Below are 24,312 nucleotides of genomic sequence, written 5' to 3'. Positions count from 1 at the left end.
AAGTTAGTTTCCTAAATCCTGCTATTGGTAGAGGGGAGAACAGGAGAAAGGAAATCCAGTCTTTGCTGCAGGCTGCTTTTGACATTTACATTCCATAGGGACGCTTGCCTAACCTGAGTGTTTGGAGGTCTAACAGCTCATTAGAATATTAACAGTAGGACCAAGCTAAATAAGAAGGGTTTTGTGGGTGGATGTCCTCTGGCTGTGTATTCCAAAAGGTGGGGCGGGGAGAAGTGGCAAACAGAATCGGAAACTAATTAAACAGTCGGCTAAAGCAAGCATATTTAAAAAGCTCCGAAAACTTCCAAAAAAGGAAACATATTACAGTTATCTGCATTCACAGCACAGAACAAGTTTGGTAGTATTTAAGATAATTCTCTAGTGCTTGCTATTTTTAGCCTAGGAGTAAGCTTCTGTAAGAGCTTTTTCAGCAATGCATCCCTTTAACCTGGCCTAACAAGCTAAGCCAATAAGCTGTCTGATTTCCGTCTTACATGAGGAAGAGAGATAGCTGAAACAAACCATTTGCGGTGAAAATGTTCCAGCCTATCTTTGTATTAGGAGAGTCCCACCCCCTCCCACCCCTGGTATGGATTTTCCCCCAAGCATCCTAATATTAAGTGTAGCTTGTCAGAGACCAAAATGTCAAGCTCCACTGTTTTGAAATTGTAGAAGCAGATAAATAAAAACAGTAGGGTTTTTATAGAAGCAGCATAATTTTGGGGGCAGGGATAGCGGAAGAGGTGGCGCAGGCAAGCATTACTACTTCATAGCTGGCAAAACTGAATCTCTGTTCTTTCAGCTGCTATTAGTGATTTGTAGAGATTTGTAATGTTTTGCAGAAATCGGGGGGTGGGGGTGGGTGAACACACATATTCCTAAGCAATAGGCATAGTAATAGCAAAACACTAGAGTCACCCAAAGGGCAAACTTTTGTTTTAAATGGAATACTGCAATTTGCATTATTCTCTTTAGATTTAAATGGTATCATATTTTTTAATTTCTCTCAACTAGAAAGAACAACTCCACCCTAAGCTTGGCTGTGGGCACAGTGACATCTCGTATGATATGTCACCTGGATTTTGTTTTGGTTCCGATGCAATCACATCTGTGAAAAGAAGAGGCCAGTCTAAAAGTAAAAGAGTAATTTTAGTTGTGCTGCAAATAATTTATTTAGCTTACTCCCTCTTCCCTTACTTGCAACATGAGTTACAAACCAAAAGTTGCAATTTTGTTTTTCATTTGTTCGCTTCCTTTGCATTTTTTGTATAAGATTACTTTTTGAAAATTAATAAACATTCAAATAAACAGAAACAGAGTAGCCTGGCTACCCAGTTTTATAACATAGCAGAGGAAGGAAGGAAAGCTTGATTCGTTGCTTGTATGCTATTTCTCCTCTTCTCTTCCGAATTTCAAATGCATGCCATGAAAGGGTTCCATAAAGGTAAAGGTAAAGGGACCCCTGACCATTAGGTCCAGTCGTGGCCGACTCTGGGGTTGCAGCGCTCATCTCGCTTTATTGGCCGAGGGAGCCGGCGTACAGCTTCCAGGTCATGTGGCCAGCATGACTAAACCACTTCTGGCGAAACAAGAGCATCGCACGGAAATGCTGTTTACCTTCCCGCCGGAGCGGTACCTATTTATCTACTTGCACTTTGACATGCTTTCGAACTGCTAGGTTGGCAGGAGCAGGGACCAAGCAACAGGAGCTCACCCCTTTGCGGGGATTCGAACCACCGACCTTCTGATCGGCAAGTCCTAGGCTCTGTGGTTTAACCCACAGCGCCACCCATAGCTGCTGCTAAATACATTTTTGGGGCGCTGCAGATTTTCAGTTGTGAGCATTGAGAAACTGAACCCCAGTCCACCCAGTTCCATTGTATCATTATAATGTGGATATCCTGCGGCTCCTAGGACAGGGTTGGAGAGTCTCCAGTTATTGGATTCCAGTTCCCATCAGCCTTGGTCATCATGACTGCTAGTCAGGGATGAGAAGAGTTGATGAACTCGGGATGCTACATCCCTGCCTTGGGAGCCAGTGTTTTTGAGTCTGCCACCAGTTTCCCCACTCCCTCAATATAGAGGCCATGCACCTTCTGATGCAATTGGGGATGCTCCATTTCCAGTGGAATATTCCACACCTCCATGTATTGTTTGATGAAAAACTAAAATACGGCAGTCCCATAAAGATATCACATACACTGAGATGTGTAGCACTTCAATTTCAGGAATTCAAAAGAGCAGTTTATAGTCATGTTTGCCATCAGCCTGCAACCTTCAGTTGGTGCTAAAGCTGAAAATAAACTTTCATGCACCTCTTTCGCACTGATTGGTGGTGAGCAAATGGCACTCGATTTTTAAAAGGCTATCAGAGAATGAGCAGTCTGTTCGGTTTTGTCCATAAATGTAATCTCTGAATGCAAGGAATGCAGCTCTGCCATGTCTCCTAACACTGTGCCGCTACATCAAGTGCTCCAGTCCTCTTGTCACTAAAAGAACAGCGGGAGCAAACTTGGTTAGTACCAAGGTGGATTTCATCAGCCGTGATTGTAAAGCCGAACACGTTACAGAGAAATGGGGTAATACTGTGCAGATGGGCTGCCCTCAAGTAATCTTTGCTAAGGGAGAACTTTGTATGTCCCAGTTTTCCAGAGGCAGTCCTGGAATTATGAAAGGCTTCTGATTTGATCCTGGAATGTCCCTATTTTTCCCACCAGTGCCACTGCTGCTGAGTTTGGGCAAGAGATGAGCTGAGCGGCTGCGGCTGCGGCAGCTGTGAGGGTGCACCCTATTGCCTCTCCATGGCCGCCACTGCCAGCCTTCCCCCTTGGAAAACTCATAGGGGGTGAGGAGGAGGAGGAGAGGCTGTGGTTGTGGAGGCCCAGCCCTGTGTGACGCACCAGCTCTGAGGGGGCAGGCAGAGGGCAGGACTGCCCTGGGTGGAAAGAAAGGGGGAGCGAAGCAGAGCACAAGGAGTCTTGATTAAAAAAGAAATGCTTTCTGTGTCTGCATCGAATCTTGCCCCTTTCTAAAATTTATTTACAGTGGTACCTCGGGTTACACATGCTTCAGGTTACATACGCATCAGGTTACAGACTCCGCTAACCCAGAAATAGTACCTTGGGTTAAGAACTTTGCTTCAGGATGAGAACAGAAATCATGCTCTGGTAGCGCGGCAGCAATGGGAGGCCCCATTAGCTAAAGTGGTGCTTCAGGTTAAGAACAGTTTCAGGTTAAGCACGGATCTCCGGGACAAATTAAGTACTTAACCCGAGGTACCACTATACCTCAGGTTAAGAACTTTGCTTCAGGTTGAGAACAGAAATTGTGCTCTGGCAGCGTGGCGGCAGCAGGAGGCCCCATTAGCTAAAGTGGTGCTTCAGGTTAAGAAGAGTTTCAGGTTAAGAATGGACCTCCAGAACGAATTGAATACTTAACCAGAGGTACCACTGTATATGTGTGTGGTTTTCTGTTTGTAAGGTAAAGGTAAAAGGATCCCTGACCATTAGGTCCAGTCGTGACCGACTCTGGGGTTACAGCGCTCATCTCGCTTTATTGGCCGAGGGAGCCGGCGTACAGCTTCTGGGTCATGTGGCCAGCATGACTAAGCCGCTTCTGGCGAACCAGAGCAGCACACGGAAACGCCGTTTACCTTCCCGCTGGAGTGGTACCTTTTTATCTACTTGCACTTTGACGTGCTTTCGAACTGCCAAGTTGGCAGGAGCAGGGACCGAGCAACGGGAGCTCACCCCGTCACGGGGATTTGAACCACCGACCTTCTGAAGTTTTCTCAAGATGGTGGAGGGTGTGTATGTGATGATGGTGGCACTTGCCCTTCTCATAGGAAATGCTCTGGGTGTGTGTTGAATGGGGGGGGGCTCAAAAAGGATCAGTTGCGGTGAGGGGAGAGTGAGGAATGTCCCTATTTTCATCTGAGGAATGTTAAAGGTTATGGTATGTTACTCTGTATACTTTTACGTGTGTTGCTATTTATAATCCTTGGTCTGTCTCTCTTCCACCTCCTCACTACTGGTGTGTGCCCCAGGCCCGCCAAACATGTGATCCACCAGCAATGTATTGTGGCCTTCCAGTTCTTGGCAGCTTTTCTTGCAGACATAGGCAGGCAGCAAAATCAGGAGGCTAGGTTGTGTTTTGTCTTGGTGTGTCAAAGATCCTGCAGGTTTTGTGGTTGAATACAAATCAAGTACACTTGCTTGAGTCGTGTGCAAGCAGACCCACCTGTTAGTCAAGGGGCAAGTTAACCAACTGAGGGGCTATATGTACAAAATTGTTATGCGGCAGCTATATCAATGGGATTGCTTATTTTGGCTTGAAAATCTGCACAGCTTTCTTTGGAAAGGGGCTTTCGATTGTTCTTGTTGTTGTTTAGTCGTTTAGTCATGTCCGACTCTTCGTGACACCATGGACCACAGCACGCCAGGCACTCCTGTCTTCCACTGCCTCCCACAGTTTGGTCAAACTCATGCTGGTAGCTTCGAGAACACTATCCAACCATCTTGTCCTCTGTCGTCCCCTTCTCCTTGTGCCCTCCATCTTTCCCAACATCAGGGTCTTTTCCAGGGAGTCTTCTCTTCTCATGAGGTGGCCAAAGTATTGGAGCCTCAGCTTCAGGATCTGTCCTTCCAGTCAGCACTCAGGGATGATTTCCTTCAGAATGGATAGGTTTGATCTTCTTGCAGTCCATGGGACTCTCAAGAGTCTCCTCCAGCACCATAATTCAAAAGCATCAATTCTTCGGCAATCAGCCTTCTTTATGGTCCAGCTCTCACTTCCATACATCACTACTGGGAAAACCATAGCTTTTACTATACGGACCTTTGTTGGCAGGGTGATGTCTCTACTTTTTAAGATGCTGTCTAGGTTTGTCATTGCTTTTCTCCCAAGAGGCAGGTGTCTTTTAATTTCGTTAAATAATAAAAATAATATCAACCATTTAAACGGCATCTCTATGTGATCAAAGCACTTTGCATATGTTTCCTTGGACTATTTATAGCATTGGTGGGAATCTTGCATCCTGTGGGCCTCGTTTACGTCAGGTGTGAGGCAGGTAAAGATGCAGCTGCAAAGGAACAACCAGGAGTTTTAAAATCCCCTCCTGATCCATGTCAAGCAGGGCTTCTATTTGGCACCACATGCAAGGCCCAGTGGAATTGGTTCCACTTGGAAGCTTCCAAGCAGAGCTCCTCTAAGTGTAGCCAATCCCTGCAGAAAGCGGGACTTAGAAGTCCATGCCACTCGTGTGACTGATAGCGATGTGAAGCCCTGCTGGGATTGGCTACACTCTGGCATTTCCGATCAAGCTGTGGCTGATCCATGCAAAAGCAAGGCTTGGAGACAGGGCTGATCAACAGTGATTTCAAGCCCTGCTTGGATTGGCTGGGATCTCCTTTGAAGTACAGCTTGAGTTCAAACTGTGCCGCAAAGGAAATTAGGCTTCCTGCGGAAATCAAGGGTAGATTTGGTGGTGTGCCTGCATTTGCAGAGGTAGCTGCCTTTTATTTTATTCTGTAAATCGAATCAATCATTTTTAATGAAAGTGAATATATAAATATGTTTAAAAAGGAATAGTTTAAACAGAGTGGAAATGGTGCAGAAGCTAAGCAGGGTCTGGTATGGTTTCAAATTGGATGGGAGACTGTGTGTTGAGATTCCTGCATTGCAGGGGATTAGATGATCCTTAGAGTCCCTTCCAGCTCTGCAATTCTATTATTCTGTGGTTGGGTAATTGACAGGTTGGCTGCCCCATCTATCTGCCCATGGGTAGGTGAGCTCAGCATCCGGCCTGACGTCCAGAAAAGCTGTTCCTGATCTAGAAGATCTGTGTATGCTTGCTTACAGCTCTGGCCGATCCCTGATAACTTGTAAAAATGATAGGTATTGAACTGAGTACAACTCAGAGTAGACCCACTGAAATTAATGCACCTAAGTTGTGACTATTAACTTCAGTGGGTCTGCTCATGAGTTGAATACTACCTAAAGTGTTTCACAGCAGGCCAAAAGTGCAGGAGACCACAGATGTGTTAGGAGCTCATCCTACACTTGAGTAGGACCCTGGTAGAGACACATGCCCAACTGGCATGTTCCCTCCCTCCTGGTTGATCGTTCGGGAGCTTCAAAAGCTTTCTTCTGCCTGAACATCACAGCGACTGATGCCAACAGACATCTGCACACTTAGGGATCCGCAGAGTCTTCGCAGCTTGCGTGACAGACCTCAGCAACTCAGCATTTTGGCTAATCTACTTTATTTACATTAAACACACACGGAGCACTGCAACATGGCTCCCTCTCTCTCTATCATCAGACATCAAAGAGAAAAAAACAAAGGACAATAGTCCCACTTCACGGAACACAGTAACACAAACATCCTGTCTCCGTCACTTCCCACTCTGTGGAGTCAAAACATATACCGTCATGTGACAGACAACAATCCCATGACTGTAATCATGGCACAGGAATTCTAACAAGATGAACTCCACTCTGTGATTGAGCCCATTATGTAGTTAAATAAGAGCAACTGAAATGACCTCCTTTAAAAAGAGAGGGAGAAATAGCCCTCAATATTCTACACAAATTGAGGCATACCTGAGCCCACAAGCATTCAGCAACTTGTAGGTATGTGAGAGTGATATCTGTGCAGTTCATTTCTATTTTAGTCTTCTGGCTGGGCAAGGCATGACACTGGCGAGCCTATGAGGAAGAAAATATGGCCAGGCCCCAGAACCTAGAGAGGAAGAAGCTATCCTGCAGCGTTGATATCTGCATGCGTAATAAGAATAGTACTTGGCACATTTAAAGTGTTCAGTGCGTTTCCCACAGTAATCCTTATAACAGCTCTGTGTACTAGGTGCTACACAATATGCAGAGATACTATCCGATTCTAAAACCTTTTTACGAGTAGCTGAATATTTGCAGGTTCTTGAGTTTCATGGAGCTCTAACCTGGGCAGACTGAGCCAGAGTTTAATGGTACCTATTTGAGGACTGCGGGTGAACTGTTTTGGTCCCAGGTGACTGGAGAAGAGCAAATGCAGTACAGAATAGTAAACAGAGACCCAGGGATATACAGACCTATAAGCCTGACCCTTTTTACTTGATAGAGTGTTAAACTGTGTACTAAAACAATACCGTTCTAAGCACCTGTAGGGGGAAAAGGGGCAAAAAAGGGAAGGACAGGCTGACCTCACAAAAGAGAGAGCTTTGCTAAATATTATTGAGTTGAAATAGAAAGATTTTAAAAGCCCAAGTCTTCATTGAGAGCATTGAGTGACTCCAGTCATTTCTTAATTAAGTATATCAACATGTTTCCACAAGGCATTTTGGATTATCATAAGCAATTAAAGTCATTCCTTGGTGTGGTAAACAATGGTTGAGTCTTTGCTAGGCCTCTGGCATCAACACAAGCTGACTGTGTAATTGGATTGCCTTGGAGACTTGATAGCCAGATGGATTTTTGGAAGGACCAAGCTCTACTAAGGAGGAAGAATGCTGCCCATATCCCTTCTTGTTTGTGGCGATGACAGAGTGCTAGGCCTTTCTGGGACTGGGCAATGTCCTCAAGGATGAGCTTGGGTTGTTGATGTCACTGTTCCAAGTGACCAGGCTTTTTGCTTTGGTGGTAGAGGAGAATGGAGCTGGAATGCTTGGTTTGGTTTTCTTCTTTTTGCAGAGCACCCCCAGCTTACAAGAACCATCTCAAGAAGAATAAAAATCAGACTCAGAATGTAAAATTCACTTTCCAAGAACAACAACCAATCGCTAAAAGCCTGGGGAAATAAACCCATTTCAACTTGCCTATAAGACAGAGTAGTAGATGTTTCTGTGGAGATCATTCTGTAATGGGTTTACCACCACAGAGAAGGTCCTATTTCCACTTACCACCTGTTTTTCATTTGAATCCAAGTTTGGAACAGTCATACATTTCCAACCATTTGCTTCTTTTTAAATAATAAAGATTATTTCCTGATTTTAGCTACCTAGGTTGAGCTGTGGGATTGTGTGGCACTATGGTTAGAAGACTTGAAATGACAGGCTAGCCCCCTCCTACTTCTTCCCACTAGAATTTTTCCATGGACCTTCACAGTTCCACCTTTTTAACTGAGTAGCTGAAGAGGTATGTGTGTAGCACATAAGTGCTGATGGACTGGCAGCCCGAAGTGCTGTGGTGATGGATAAATACTGATGAGCCATAGAGTTCCTTACAACTATAGGAGTATCAGAATCTGAAGTGGGCAAAGATATGGCGCTCCTCAGGTAGCAGAGTCTGTGTAACAGGACTCCTTGAGCTAAAGTCAAAGATGATTACAGAGAGCAGGTGAGGATGCAGGTGGCCTGGCATCCTCTTATATGTTGAAACGCTTGCTGCCATTGCAACCAACTTACACCGTGTGTGAGTGTTTTGGTCATTTCCCCTCTAGTGGGTTTGCCCTGCTCTTTACAAAAGAGAGCCTTCCTTGTTCTTGCGCGGTCAGCCCAATTGTGGAATTTCCTTCTTCAGGAGACACAGATAACAAAAATTCTAAGGGGTTTCCGCTGCCAAGTGAAAACATTTTTATTCTCCTAGCCGTTCGGTGTAAATCAGTGATTTCCGCTTACTCAGTTTTATATTTTCATGTGCTGTTGTGTTTTAATGATTGGGTCTCAATAAACTGCTTTTAAGTAACGTGTACATGGTAGGTTTGTTTGTACATTTTGTAACACGTTGGAAACAACCCTGGGATGAGAATGATCCAAATTGGGTAAATAAAATTGCGAATAGATTTGTTTTGGGAGCATCCTGCTTTCACCTAAGACACCAAGTTTTCCAATCCTACAAGATTGCTTACAATAAAAATCTGAAGGTCTGTTTGTTCTGTAGTGATGGCCTGAGGATGTCTCTAGGTAAGATTGTTTGTCAGCAGAATGACAGTATCCAAAGTAATAGTTTTTTTGCTGTAGTTGCCATCCCTGCTTCTGACTACAGCCAAACTAGATTTGGCATTTTACTTTGTAGCTTGCCCCAGAGTGTAAGCTTTGTGTCCCCCACCTCCTGGTGATGATGATGATAAGGGGGAGAGACAGTGGCATAGCATGGGGGGCACAGGGGCCGTTGCACCAGGGGCAACATTGTTAGGGGTGCAAAATTTCAATTCCCGGTGCTGCCTCAATACAGTTCCATGCTTCCATTGGTGGGCTCCATTGAAAACAGCTTCTCCATGCAAACCAGGAAATGACCTCTCCAGACAATGAAATGACTCTTCTTTTCTTATCTCTGAGGTTGCGATCTCCTGGGTGACGCGCGCGCCATTAGGCAGTTGAATGTGCATGCATACTCTGCCCGTTTCCCTCCCACTCACCCCCCTTGCGAGGCGCCGGCAACCCACGCTATGCCACTGGTGAGAGGAAGACATTAATCCACTGTGGTCTTGATTTACACACAAAGAGAGAGAGATCAAGACCACAGTGGGTCTGCAATAAACTTTCATTTTACCATCATGTTTAGCTTGACCCTGAGGCGGCAATTGTTGCTGCAGTGTGGTGTGTGTTGAATGTGTTCTCGTGCCCACTTCACAGAAGGAGCTTAATCCAGGTTCCTACTTTTTCTGCTCACTTTGCACATGGACAAATGTGCTGGGAACATCCCTATTCATAAGTCAGGCCCAGTGTAAGGTGTTGGCTTGATTTGTGTTGCGTGATGAGGATTGATTTTGCAGAGACTGGAAGGGGAATCCACCATATTTCTTGGCATTCTAAAAATACACTTAATATGCTAATGTTAAGATAGCTGGCAATGAATTTGCCACCATCAAGTTCTGGACACATTTAAACATCCCTCGTGTGCAAAACACAGTTAATGCATTTATTTAGTAATCAGCATATTATCTCATGTAGTCGGTAAACGTTGAGGCCCTAACTGCTGATAAGATCGTTTGCTTTCAGGTGTTTTTCAATATTGTGCTCAGCGTCAACTATAAATTGAGTTGAGTGACCTTTTGGTTCTGAATCAAATAGACTGCATTTCTGTGGTTTCAATTACATACACATATATATAATAGGGACCACAACAATTGCACCAGTATCTTATCATTCTGGTTCTGTTAGCGCAGTCAAGAGTCTGATAGCTCATTCTCTTCTTTTCGTTCTCTGCGTTCAAAAGCAAAGCCTTGGTGCCAGCGAGAGAGAAGATAGGCAGTTTACACAACTGAAATCTAATCATTTAGCAGCTTGCAAGAACTGTGAATGATTTCTGGTCAAAGGATGTAAAATGTGTTGCTACAGGTTGCTAGCAAGGTAGTGTATTTGTGAGACAAATAAGTCAATTAGTAGCTCCTCCATTTATTAGAAACTTAATTGTCAGCTCAGAATGGAAACTTCTGAACTGCAACAGCTCATTAGAAGCAAGAAAACATGCAAGGGTATTCCCCCACAACTTTTAGTAGACTTTTTGGAAATGTGTTGATGCCAGAAAAGCTTACATTTATACTGAAACAATGCATCAGCTTAAGGACTACGGAGGGTATTTTGTGAAAATTTACTTAGGATGAGTTTCAGATCATTTTAGACAAAGACCTTGTTGGCCTTTGGTTATAGCTTGTGGTTTGTCTTTTTATTGCTTGCATCCAGCTGTCTCAAGAGACTATGGAGTGCACCTCCAGGTACAAAGTCAAACCTATAGCATTACTGACCTCCCTGAGACACAAACCTGGGCAGTGTATATGGAGGGGCTGCCCAGACAACAAGACTGATGTGGTCCAAAGGAAAAAAAAAACATAGCAATACATTAATAATAATAATAATAATAATAATAATAATAATATTTATACCCCGCCCATCTGGCTGAGTTTCCCCACCCACTCTGGGCGGCTCCCAATCAAGTGTTAAAAATAGTACAGCGTTAAATATTAAAAACTTCCCTGAACAGGGCTGCCTTCAGATGTCTTTTAAAGATAGGATAGCTGCTTATTTCCTTCACATCTGAAGGGAGGGTGTTCCACAGGGTGGGCGCCACCACCAAGAAGGCCCTCTGTCTGGTTCCCTGTAACCTCACTTCTCGCAATGAGGGAACCGCCAGGAGGCCCTCGGAGCTAGATCTCAGTGTCCGGGCTGAACAATGGGGGTGGAGACGCTCCTTCAGGTATACAGGACCGAGGTTGTTTAGGGCTTTAAAGGTCAGCACCAACACTTTGAATTGTGCTCGGAAACGTACTGGGAGCCAATGCAGATCTCTCAGGACTGGTGTTATGTGGTCCCGGCGGCCACTCCCGGTCACCAGTCTAGCTGCCGCATTCTGGATTAATTGCAGTTTTCGGGTCACCTTCAAAGGTAGCCCCACATAGAGCGTGTTGCAGTAGTCCAACGTGCCAACATGGCTGTAGGAGTTTTGCACCAACATGGCTGCAGGAGTTACAGCCTAAGGGAATTACTGATTTGTCTGAAGGAGGCTAAACTACAGCCCCGGGTTTGGATGAAAACACTAAGCAGAACTTACAGGTTCTCAGAGCAGCAGCAAAATGATGGGGGAGGAACAAAGTGACTGTGATCTCTAATATGTGAAATGAGTCTCCATGGAAGCTGAGCGTCCCTTCCTGTAAGCCGGACTGTAGTGGGGACAGTGGTATGGGCAGAGCTAGCATGCTTGTTCCTGCTGCTGCCTCCTCACATGCTAATTAACGCTTCAAAAGTAATATCTGACTAAGGTTATTGATGCAGTGAATTTAGAGAGGCACCTTTGTACTTAACTGACCAAGAATGCAGCCATAAGCACAATCTGTAGCGTATGCTTCTGAAAGTGATTCCCATATCCATAAGGTACTGTCAGTATTTTGTGATTGTGTCAGAGGAGGATAATTGGGTGATACTGTTCCTTTCTAACCTATTTCTTACATAAACACCCTTCCTCCTGAAATGTTACCTTCGGTTTGTGTTCTGCATAGATCTTGCCACAAAATATTCAGTTTATTTTAGTGTTTTGGGGTCAAATGTTTTGACAGTGCCAAAGAACAGTATGAACAAAACAAATTCCTTCCAGTAGCACCTTAAAGACCAACTAAGTCAGTTCTTGGTATGAGTTTTCGTGTGCATGCACACTTCTTCAGAAGAACACTTCTTCTATCTGAAGAACACTTCTTCTATCTGAAGAAGTGTGCATGCACACGAAAGCTCATACCAAGAACTGACTTAGTTGGTCTTTAAGGTGCTACTGGAAGGAATTTTTTTGTTTTGACTATGGCAGACCAACACGGCTACCTATCTGTAACTGGAACTATGGAAGGCACCACATTGAGCCGCATGGGTATCTGAAGAAGTGTGCATGCACACGAAAGCTCATACTAAGAACTGACTTAGTTGGTCTTTAAGGTGCTACTGGAAGGAATTTGTTTTGTTTTGACTATGGCAGACCAACACGGCTACCTATCTGTAAAAAGAACAGTATGGTATTTCTAATTGGGTGGGATTCATGGAAAGAATCCAAGCATAGTGTGGTTGTATAGTATTTTAAAACAATTTTGTTTGGGGGTTTCTTCCGTTACGTAGAAAACGGGAAAGGCAGGTAGCGTTGAAAAATGGCCATGAAAACAGAAGAGGAAGTAAACTTTGAGCTGGCACTGGATAGAGAATAAGCTGAACAAAAAATGCTCAGGGAACTTGACAGAAAAGAGAGTCCTCTTCATGAACAGCAGCTGTATGTTCTATTTCAAAAAGAGTCTAAATTCTAAAAAATAAAATTTCTTCATCTGGTGCCAGTTTGAGGTTCTTTTTGGTTAATTATTATCCGTGATGATAACTATTAGCTGTAATAATAAGTTTTACTTCACTGAATAATGTGCCTTGCCTCTGTTTTACATACTAGACAACACTAGGTGTGAGACTGCTGCACGACTTGTGTTGTGAATCAATGTGGGGAAAACTTGAGATTTTAAATACTAATTAATGTATTTTTTTTACTGTTGAAAATATGGACAAATTCATTTTGGCAAAAAAACACTGCTTGGAAAGTTCTTGTTGTTTTCTGCTCAAGTATTCAGGAAATCTCTATATGGCGCGCTTTCACAGTGCCATCCAGACTATTTATGGGATCGTTTCAGCGGGGTGCTGAGTGCAGCACTCTCGCTCATTGATCCTCCTGCTCAGCACCTGTCTGGAACTGTTCAGTCCTCATCAGGATGAGGCTACCTCATATAATTGCTGGAATGTCCCATGTGGAAGATGAGCCTCATAAGCAGCAATGCTGGAATAGTGAAATTTACAGCTTTTGGCTGCGGCAAAGCTTTATCCCTGCGCTGTCAACACCACAGCTCACACCACGAGCACAAAGCAGGGAGTCGACACTTTAATGAACGTTACGCGGAGATGGATCTGTTATAATAATAATTGCAGTCACACTTTTTGGTTATGCAAAATGACCTTCTCTGAGTTTCTGTAGACTTTTGCTAGCTGAAACTATGGTCTTTGATGTGCTGTGGGTACTAGCTACAGTGGTACCTCGGGTTAAGAACTTAATTCGTTCCGGAGGTCCGTTCTTAACCTGAAACTGTTCTTAACCTGAAGCACCACTTCAGTGGGCCTCCCATTGCTGCTGCGCCGATTTCTGTTCTCATCCTGAAGCAAAGTTCTTAACCCGAGGTACTATTTCTGGGTTAGCAGAGTCTGTAACCTGAAGCGCCTGTAACCTGAAGCGTCTGTAACCTAAGGTACCGCTGTACTAGAATTTGGTGACATACTCCAGCAGCTTGGATAGTAGCTGGAGGAAAACTGATTTGCTGTTGGAATGGGTTGAGCAAAAGTGATGGTGCACGGGACAAGAACTGATATGGTTTTAAAGACAACTCCTTTTAGCCAGTTGAGCAAGTCTGGCATTCCGCCTGTGGACCCCTTAAACCTGGGGTAGGCCAGCCCACCTGATACAGCAGATCCAGCTTCAAAATTCACTTCCCCCACAAATTCCTTGGTGCAATCCCTTAGTTTCCAAGCTCTATATGCTACTGTAACCAAGCAACAAATGCATTTTCTCTCCCCGTCTCGTCTCCTTCCTCTGTTGTCTCCTCTGTGCCTAATAATAGATTGTAAGTTCCTCAAGGCAGAGACTTCTACACACAACAAGAAAGCCTTCCACTGGCTAGAATGTGGAAGCTCTCCCCCCCTCCCCCCATCCTAATTGTATGAGTGAGGACACTATGGAGTAGATAATAATGATAATTTATTACTTATACTGGGTCTCCCCAACCACTCTGGCTGGCTCCCAACAGAATATAAAAGACACAATAAAACTTCAGACATTAAAAACTTATCTAAACAGGGCTGCCTTCAGATGTCTTCTAAAAGTCAGATAGTTGTTTATTTCCTTGACATCTGGTGGGAGGCCATTTCCTATATTTCTATATTTGTAAATACACCCATTTCAAAGACCATCAATACACTCATTTGTGTGTCGAGGTCCCCAGGGCCACCCCAATAGCTCACACATCACACAGAAATTTTGTTTAAGATTTTTGGCATAATTTTGGCCACAACTTTATTAAAATACAAATTTGTGAGTGGTTGCTTAGGCATTGGTTGCGACTATCTACCCCCACCATGGGGGACAGACTGACATTCCGCACAATGCGAAAGTCAGAATAGGGGAATACACTTGGGTGTAGCGACGGAGCAGGGAGCCTGCCCTCAGCCCTCCCCAAATGCAACCAGGAGCTCATTGCTATGGCCTGAGCCCCCTTGACAGGGTGGACAAGCAATAGTTAGCCCCCAATTCCTTTAACAGAATCCCTTGCAGCAGCAGCAGTAGAGGGGCAGGCACAGCCAATCCATGCCCCTCAACCAACCCAACCATAAACCAATGCCTAACTGTGAACCTTACAAGTTGTGACGATTTGCTACGCAGTAGGCAAAAACCAAATGGCCCCAGCCAATCAGCCGGATGGACAAAATTCCTACCAGGCCCCCGCTCCAAAGCAGACGACCCATGACAGGCATAGCAAGGTCAAAGCGAACAACCCTATTCTAGGGAGGGGGCGATGGGCAATCTGATGCACGGGCGAAAAGAGGAAGCCCTAGCCTCGTGCAAGGAGTTTTAGCATTTCTGGCTGTCAGTCAACAAATGGCAACCTTAACTTCTTTCCAACAACAAGGGAAGCCCCAATCGCATCAGTGGCCAAAGATCAATTAGCCCATCCAAAGGGGGTAGATAGCCCTTTGTCCTGGTGGCCCCCACCGCAACACGTGCTCTCCATGAAGGAGAACACGCTTTCTCGAGAGAATGAATGGATCCTGTAAAAGGCTGGCCCTACAACTTCCTATTGCTCAGGGAGAAGGAGAGCAAAACAAGACCTTTTCCTTCTTACTACCTTTTCTCAGTGCTGCTTTGGCTATGTGAACTAATAAAAATGTTTCCGTATAGAACAGTGTTTCGGAGCCAGCAACATGGCGAAGCTTCGCAAAGGTTATCTCCCGACGTCATTTGTGAACAGACATGTGTTGGCTGGGTAGCGTACCACCGTCCATGGTGACTTTGATTTATTTGCTCTGTAAATTGGGACTGGAGCAATAATGGAAAGTGACATTAATTGTTTTAACAGAGTCCTCTTTGTCACATCATTTGCTTTCCTCTGAGGGGTGTTTGATTGTTTGAAACTTGTACAAAAAACTAATGGAAATTGCTATGATGAGGGCCAGTGTCCACGCCACATTCCGACTTTGAATTGTCGGGGCGCTTCAGTGTCTGTTTGAAAGTGCAGATGCCATGCGCTGGAACAGCAAATGCTGGAGCTTCTGGAAGGGTCCGTATTATCAAAGAAAGAGTGCTGACCTGGAAAGGATTTTTTTAAAGAAAAAGTTCTGTTGTGGAGGCTGGATCCACTCCAGTTAAATAACAAAGAGATTCTGCTTGTAGAACGAGTGGCATGAAGGACTCCCATACAGTGGTACCTCGGTTACATACGCTTCAGGTTACATACGCTTCAGGTTACAGACTCCGCTAACCCAGAAATAGTGCTTCAAGTTAAGAACTTTGCTTCAGGATGAGAACAGAAACAGGCTCCGGCGGCGCGGCAGCAGCAGGAGGCCCCATCAGCTAAAGTGGTGCTTCAGGTTAAGAACAGTTTCAGGTTAAGAACGGACCTCCGGAACGAATTAAGTACTTAACCTGAGTTACCACTGTAGTTCTTTAGTTGTAGCTCTTGGCTATGGTTCTCTCTCTTAGGGGAGCTCGATGTATTGACCACCCAGGGCCGGCCCACTCATGAGGTAAAGCGAGGTGACTGCCTCTGGCAGCGGGATCCACAGGGGCAGCAGATTCCGATATCGAACTTTCCTCCCGCCTTGTTCCCGATGTTGATCTTTCCCCATCCCTTCTTCCCTGGTGGCGGTGGGTGCCATTTTGTGGTTTGCCTCCAGGGCCAAAATGTCTTGGGCTGGTCCTGTGATCACCATCCCAGATAGAATTAGGCATACAAATCATTCGTAAAGGCTTCTACCTATTTGACTCTTCTAATTCCTTGTTTATGTGCAGAGCCTTCCAAGAGAGGTTTGTGCTTCCTTTTAAATTCCACAAATGTTTTTGGATGAGGCGGGGCCGTTTCATCTGATGGCAACTTAATGATGTGTGGAAACTTCCCACTGGGTCATTTCATTAGGCTCTTAACAAAACTCTCTCGACTTTCCTTGAAATCCTACATGTTGTTTTTTTTTTTTACTTGAGAAGGATCCTCAACATTTGTTTCATATTTCATCTTTATGCTAAATTCTTGTGCCTACTTGAAACCCCCAAGGGGTTGAGTATCTCTTGCCTTGCATATACAATACAATGCTAGGGTTTGGGACCCTGGCAGAATCCCATAAATGGCCCTTGACCAGAGTGGATACAACTGTGAAGGCCTTGGCCCAGTGAAGTCAGAATGGGTCTTAGGGAAGCAATATGATTATAAGTCCCATTTAGACATCATGGAAAGTGTGTAGTATAACTGTGTGCTGAATTAGCAGAGTCACATATCACTGACATATGACACATACCACATATGCACAGTCCAGTGCGTCTAGCCCCGGCAATGTGTGAATCGGGATGGGGGACGAAGTCTCTTACTTCTTGTTACTTATCAAACGGTGTTAACAATTTAGTCCTGGTTTTCTGATGTAGTCCCCATGGCCTTAAAAGCAAGGAGAGAATGGGGAAAATTCAAGTTTATTGGGTGTATTATTGTTGTTGTTGTTGTTGTTGCTGTTGCTGTTGTTAAAATTAAGATTTGTATACCACCCTTCATCAACAGATCTTAGGGTGGTTTATTGAAAGAATGATATAACATCTTCAAAGAAGTATATGTTGTTTTATTTGTCGAACCTTTATTCATCCCTAATAAAGAGCAAAATGTCCAGGGCTGAAGTTTTTATGTGATCAGACCCAACATGCATTGGATTTTAGGTGCGCTTAAATCGATTAATTGTTGCATCCAGCACATGTCGGTGGGACACCCATTTATTCTGCACACTTGGGTGATGGAAATAGGGCTGTATTTTGTCTTGAAATAATAAAACGATCAAGCATTATAATTGTATGCATGTGTAATTGTTTCCTGAACTGCTCTGTTGCCAAAAGGAAGATTTAACTGAACAGGAGTTAATTCAGTTAAGATCAATCTAAGCTAATCTCTATGGAGAAAAGCCTTTATTTTGAGGTTTGCACTGCGATTCAGGTACTACCCCTTTGCCCGTTCCTGGGTGGTATTAAACTACTTAAGTGTGACATCTGTGGAGAATATCTAGTCTGCTCCCCTTTTCTTTCTCTTACTGAGAATTGAATTTGGCTGCCAGCAAAGTCTTTGCATGGGCTCCACAGGGAGTTTTTCCAAGCCCTAAGTCATTAATAATTGCTGCGACAAATCTCTAAAATATAATAAGTGCTTTTATTTTTTTTCCTCCTGCCTTCCAAATATACGGATGATAATTAGAACGTGTTGCATTGAGAAATGCAAGGATATTAAATATATTTGATTTGACACAAACAAGTCCCTGGTACTGAAATAAGATATCTAGTACAAATTAACGTTGCAGCCACATCTGATTAGGAATTAATCTACTTTTTATAATTGCAGCCTGAATTAGATAAATGCATACAGTAGTTGTATTGAGCACTCAAACTACATAACAGGAAAGGACAACTTCAAAGGCAACCTGCAGAATACATTTATTTAAAAAAGAAACCAGGAGTTTTCCATTAATAATAAGAGCATTGATTGCTTTTCTTCGAAATGCATATAAATGAGAAGTTTCCCATTTCTGGTAGTGGGAGAAGGCATCTGGAGAACCAAAGAGGTGTTTGACATTCTTCCTTGTACAGATCTCCTCATTAGCTCTCTTGCTTCATCATCCTTGTAGTTTTGTTAGATCAGTTAGTTGTGGTTCGAGGACCCGATCCCCGCGTAGTGGAATGAAAACACAAGGACACGTGATATAAGGTTAATGGGCAAGAAAAGGCCACAACTTTATTGATTACAGCAAGTGAAAAGGTATTGGCTTAGGCATTGGATTACATCAGCTGACTTCACCCCCTCAGAGAGGGGTGAGTCTAAAACAGGGGGGTTTTATTCACCAGTAGGTGGAGCCTGTTGATGCTAATCCAACTATAAGCTCTCCCCTGATGTCACCGAGGGTCGTGCCATGGCCTCCCGCCACACAGGCATCGGACAGAATACATGACCGCCGGATTCCTTTAACGGAATACCCAAAATTGAAGGCGCAGGGGATGGCCACACCTAGCCCTTCGACACACCACAACACATTATTCCAATGCCTAACCTACCCACCAATACCACGAAAGTTGTGACGATTGCTACGAGGTAGGCGAAAAAACCAAAAAGCCTAATGCCAAATGGAAAAATTCCTACCAGGCCCCCCGGACAACCAGGGCGACCAACCTAAGGTCCATAGCAAAGCCAAAAGAAAACTGAGACCCTGAGCTCTAAGGGAGTGGAGGGTGGGTGACTCGCGACGGGACGATGAAAAGTGAGGCCGGAAGGCTGGTGCCGCAGCAATTTAGGCTGCTAAACATGCCCCCTCGCAGGCACCTGGTTGGGGCGGAGTCTGGCTCCCGACCACAACCACTCCCCTCTCTTGCAGGAGGAGAGTCTTTTCAGTGGTGGTGGGTTGTTGAAGCAACATCTTGGGTGTAGTTCATAGGACACATGGGTGTTGACTGAGCTAAATATATTCCTCTTGGATTAAGACTAGGGAAAGGGATGAAGAAACATTGCAAAGCATAATGTGGAGCAACTGTTGCAAAAAGTGTGTGCTACCCCGAAATTCAAACTGAGTTACCGTACTTTTCTGTGTATAAGACGAGGATTTTTTTATTCAAAAATTATGTCTAAATTTGGGGGTTGTCTTATACAGTGCTACCTCGGGTTACAAACACCTTGGGTTACAAACACTTCGGGTTGCAAACTCCGCTAACTCAGAAGTAGTACCTCAAGTTAAGAACTTTACCTCAGGATGAGAACAAAAATCGTGCGCCGGCAGCGGGAGGCCCCATTAGCTAAAGTGGTACCTCAGATTAAGAACGAACCTCTGGAACGAATTAAGTTTGTAACCTGAGGTACCACTGCACATGGATAGTTCATAGGGGGGACATGGGATTGGTTCCTGCTGTGAGCCGGAGATTGTCAGCAGTTATAGGCCATGCTGTTGGTGGCTGCAGCAAGGGCTGTTGTTGATTGGCTGCCGCTGCTGCAAATGGGCAGGTGATTGGAGACTTCTGCTGGCGAGGGGACGGACGATAGGTAGTTTTTGTGATGTGTGTGAGAGGCAGTGGGTTAGTGATTTTTGGCAGTTTCTCCCCAAAATAACTCAACAACCTCTCCCCCCAAAGCTCAACAACTCTGGGCAATCTCCCCCCATTTTCTAAATTTGGAGTCTTATACACGGGGGCATTAGACACAGAAAAGTACAGTACAGTGGTACCTCGGGTTAAGAACTTAATTCGTTCTGGAGGTCCGTTCTTAACCTGAAACTGTTCTTAACCTGAGGTACCACTTTAGCTGAAGCGTCCGTAACCCGAGGTACCACTGTAGTTAGTTAGCACTTTGCGCCCTCAAAAATTAATTGGGCCAAATCATGTGTTATATGGCTATGTAAGTCCTACAACCCCCTTCCCGACTCACCTTTTTTCCTCCCCTGTTTTCCTGCTTCTGCAGAAGATAGACGAAGAGAATGAGGCAAATTTGCTAGCAGTTCTCACGGAGACATTGGACAGCATCCCTGTCGATGAGGATGGTCTGCCTGCATTTGACGCACTGACAGATGGAGATGTGACCAACGAAAACGATGCCAGCCCTTCGCCGATGCCCGACGGCACCCCTCCACCTCTGGAGGCAGAAGAGCCGTCTCTAGTAAGAATCTACCTTCCTAGTGTTTAACGGGAAATGGAGGTGTCCTCTCACTATCCACTGCATGGGTATGATGTAGCCACAGTAAGGTTTGGTCTTTTCGTTTTTAGACTGAAAACCCAAAGGAAGCTTAATCACACTTGGGCATTTCAGACAGAAAGCCCGGGATAAACATGTTTGTTGGAGAAATGATGGTATTGCCTGAATGTTTTTCTTCCGATAATGCACACTCTTGCTAATTCAGAAAGGGAATGCTTTGAATATGTGTTTTCTCATTAGGAGATCTCCAATATATGAGTACAAGTTTCACTTTTAATAATGTGTTACCAAGATGTTGTTGTTGTTTAGTTGTTTAGTCGTGTTCGAGTCTTCATGACCCCCATGGGCCAGAGCACGCCAGATACTTCTGTCTTCCACTGCCTCCCGCAGTTTGGTCAAACTCATGCTGGTAGCTTCGAGAACACTATCCAACCATCTCGTCCTCTGTCATCCTCTTTTCCTTGTGCCCTCCATCTTTCCCAACATCAGGGTCTTTTCCAGGGAGTCTTTTCAGGGCTGATTTCCTTAAGGATAGCTTACTGATAAAGTTAGCTTATTGGCAAAGGCTGGATTCACCGTTTGGCTCACATCTGTTAACAACTCCTTTGATTGTGCTAGTAAGTGGGTGAAAGGAAGATAATTCTTTTCATATGGGAATCGGCAGCTGAAAACGCCTGTGCCAAATCTGAGGGATAAGAGTTGGCTCTCCATTTGCCAAGCCAGAAAGATGATGAAGTGGTGGCTCCTCAGAATGGGCCTCCTATAAAACTAGCCACAGACTAGGACCCTATCAAATGGCCAGCCTCTTGCTCAGTGAACTGAAAAGATTTACTGATACTCAGTAAAACGCCTCCAAATTTCTAAGGCCACAGCTACGCTACCAAATTAAACAGGTTCAGTTTCTGTTCTCTCTTTCCCCTCTATGTGAAATATTTGTAATAAATAAGCTATGTCTCTGTTAGGGTGCCTAGAGTTCATAGAGTTTAACACTGTTGCCCACCTACAGTTCTCTAAAGTCTTTGAGGGAAACCACGACAGTGTTTATGCTTTGTATTTTTAGACACAAGTTTGATGTGCAGCTAAAAGAGGTAATGTGTGAAGGAGCCCATGGCAGCAATATCATAGTTCCAGATCAATATTCTGTTGCAGAAGCAAGGATTAGAAGGAGAAGGGAGAGGAGATGGTAGTAGAAAATGGAGAAAAAATGAAGTCCTAGAGTCTTTCTTTTTTTAGTGTGCACAGAGCCCAGTGTGATGCCTCCTCATGCTCCTTTTCAGATGTGCTAAGGGGCCCTCAAGAAATGTGTCAGGATAAACCTTACAGTTTGCTTTGTCTTGAGAGAATGTTGTTGTTGTTTAGTTGTTTAGTCATGTCCAACTCTTCGTGACCCCATGGACCAGAGCACGCCAGGCACTCCTGTCTTCCACTGCCTCCTGAAGTTTAGTCAAACTCATGCTGGTAGCTTTGAGAACACTGTCCAACCATCTCGTCCTCTGTCATCCCCTTCTCCTTGTGCCCTCCATCTTTCCCAACATCAGGATCTTTTCCAGGGAGTCTTCTCTTCTCATGAGGTGGCCCAAGTATTGGAGCCTCAGCTTCAGGATCTGTCCTTCCAGTGAGCACTCAGGGCTGATTTCCTTAAGAATGGATACGTTTGATCTTCTTGCAGTCCATGGGACTCTCAAGAGTATCCTCGTTAACAGCAAATATCCATTGCTGCCAGATCTGTCACTACCAAAGTGACTGCTAAGATTTTTAAAAAAACACCAACCCCTAACTTTACAAAAACCAATTCTGCTGTCAGAGGACTTTTTTATCTTTTGGTCATAATGGAATCGAGAAGTTCAGCATCTTATAGTTTTGACTATCAAGATGACTTGCAATGTACATTTCCTGAATGATTTTATCAGCTACCAAGAAGATTTGTATTCACTCTGCCTGGTGGAAAAAACTAGCCAATTGCTAGGCCTTGTTTACTTTGAGATGTAGCATTGTCCTTCATATTGTGCGTTTGTATCCCTATGCTATAGACTTTCCTCTATTGTAGGCAAACGTTATCTTTTGACAAGTGAATCCCACTTTGTCGGAATAGATGTTGGAACCATGCAAAAAACAATCACTTCAATCTTCACTCAAATCGCTTTACATTTGATGTCTCTTTGCCCATCTGTGGTCCATGTTAAGGTGCACCACCTTTGCAAGGTATATTGCAAAGAGGGCTTGGCTCCAGGGATGGCTAGATTTTATTGGCCCCTGAGCACCATTCTGTGCATGGGTCCTTGAGCTTGCCATACTGGCTGGTAAAAGCAAGTGGCTGGCAGTCATGCTTAGGACTGATGTTCTGCAGCTTTGTTCATGTGTCAGAGCATTCATATAAAGCTTTTTTTAAAAAAGTTTGACTTGAATTTCAAGGGCTCAGGTTGGCTGTGGATGCTGATAGGTGTTTACTGCTGACTCCTGGTTTGCTTGGCTCAAGTGAATTTCTCACACGGAAGGAAGACATTGTGGAGAACTGGAATCTCCTTTCCCCTCTCTGCTTCCAATATTTTCCTTCCGCTTCATACTTCTCTGTGTTGCCTGGTTCCAGCCAAACAGGTTGTGATGAAGGGGAGAATGTGTGTCCCTATGCAGATGCATATGAAATAAAGTGTGTAGTTATGTTCCTGTGTGTATATGGCGACATACAGTCATGACTCTTATGAATCTGAAAGTCTTTACCTATGCCCTTGGGCACAATCTGCATTTGAAATTGGTTGTGTGGTTCCCCAGGTAAAACAGCCCCCCCCCCAGCTGTTGTTTGTTAAATCATGAACGTAACACAGCATACCTTTTTTAAAAACAAAAAACAACCATCATTTTTGGCCTAGGGATAAGTACTAATATATCACTTTTTAGTGTGTAAAATGGCTTTGTAAGTCTTACGTTGCTCGTCTTTTTGACAACTCTGTGAAGCAGGCTTTTTATCTTTCGCGTTTCGTGGTATCTAAGGCTAGAAGCACAGAAATCCTTCCATTTAGGAACTAATGTGGAACTCTTGTGTCGCTCATTATGCTTGACAATCCTGGGAAAGGTTCAGGGTCAGAGTTGAAGTGCCCTTCCCCTTAAAAAGTTCATGAAACAACTGGTGACACAACTCCAGTTTTGAGGGGTTAGGTTGGCAATTTTGAATCATAGAATCAAAGAATTGTAGAGTTGAAAGTCTATTAAACATTAAAAGCTTCCCTAAACATGGCTGCCTTCAGATGTCTTCTAAAAGTCTGGTAGTTGTTTTTCTCTTTGACATCTGGTGGGAGGGCGTTCCACAGGGCGGGTGCCACTACCGAGAAGGCCCTTTGCCTGGTTCCCTGTAACTTGGCTTCTCGCAGTGAGGGAACTGCCAGAAGGCCCTCGGCACTGGACCTCAGTGTCTGGCTCTAACCAACTGAGCTATGCAACTTCTCATATGATCCTCACAATATATCAAGTCAGGGTACTTCTGCCCATGCTTGGACCCTGTCAGTCCACTTAGCCAACTAAGTGGCTAAGTGTGTACTGTGCAGTTGGCATGACTGACTTCTGCCTTGATTGCAGGGGACGGCCTGGGACATTGGCCATGCCCAGTGATGCTTTCTGCACTTCTGATTGCACTACAGTGCTCAAGTGGGAGCATGCAGGAGCTATGATTTTTTAGGACCGCAATGTCTCCAGAACCACCTCTCCCCATATGAATGGACCCAGACCCTGCAGTCATCAGCTGAGGCCCTTCTTCGTATGCCTCCTCCAGATAGATCTGGAGGGTGGCAACACAAGAATAGGCCTTTTCTGCGATGGTTCCCCATTTGTGGAATGCTTTCCCCAGGGAGGGTTGCCTGGTGCCTTCAGTACGTATCTTTAGACACCAGGTGAAAGCATTTCTCTCTAGCCAGGCC

The 24,312-nt window shown here is 44.4% G+C and overlaps 1 protein-coding gene across 7 annotated transcripts in view; it reads left to right on the top strand.

Moving 5' to 3' along the window:
- Positions 1–24,312, top strand: part of PPARGC1A (PPARG coactivator 1 alpha) — a 662,475-nt gene that overhangs the window by 591,426 nt on the left and 46,737 nt on the right. For 6 of the 7 annotated variants that reach the window (XM_081876225.1, XM_081876227.1, XM_081876226.1 and 3 more), the window contains one exon: positions 20,174–20,368. In XM_081876225.1, the coding sequence (XP_081732351.1) occupies positions 20,174–20,368 (195 nt within the window). Of the gene's footprint in view, positions 1–11,581; positions 11,805–20,173; positions 20,369–24,312 lie in introns of those variants that run through there. The other variant, XM_081876230.1, reaches the window with a different exon arrangement.

Source organism: Podarcis erhardii (genome assembly GCF_964252035.2).
Source record: "Podarcis erhardii genome assembly, chromosome: 9".
In the NCBI taxonomy this organism is placed as follows: domain Eukaryota; kingdom Metazoa; phylum Chordata; class Lepidosauria; order Squamata; family Lacertidae; genus Podarcis; species Podarcis erhardii.
The sequence above is the reverse complement of the archived record's forward strand: the minus strand, read 5'-3'. Positions and strand labels throughout refer to the sequence as shown.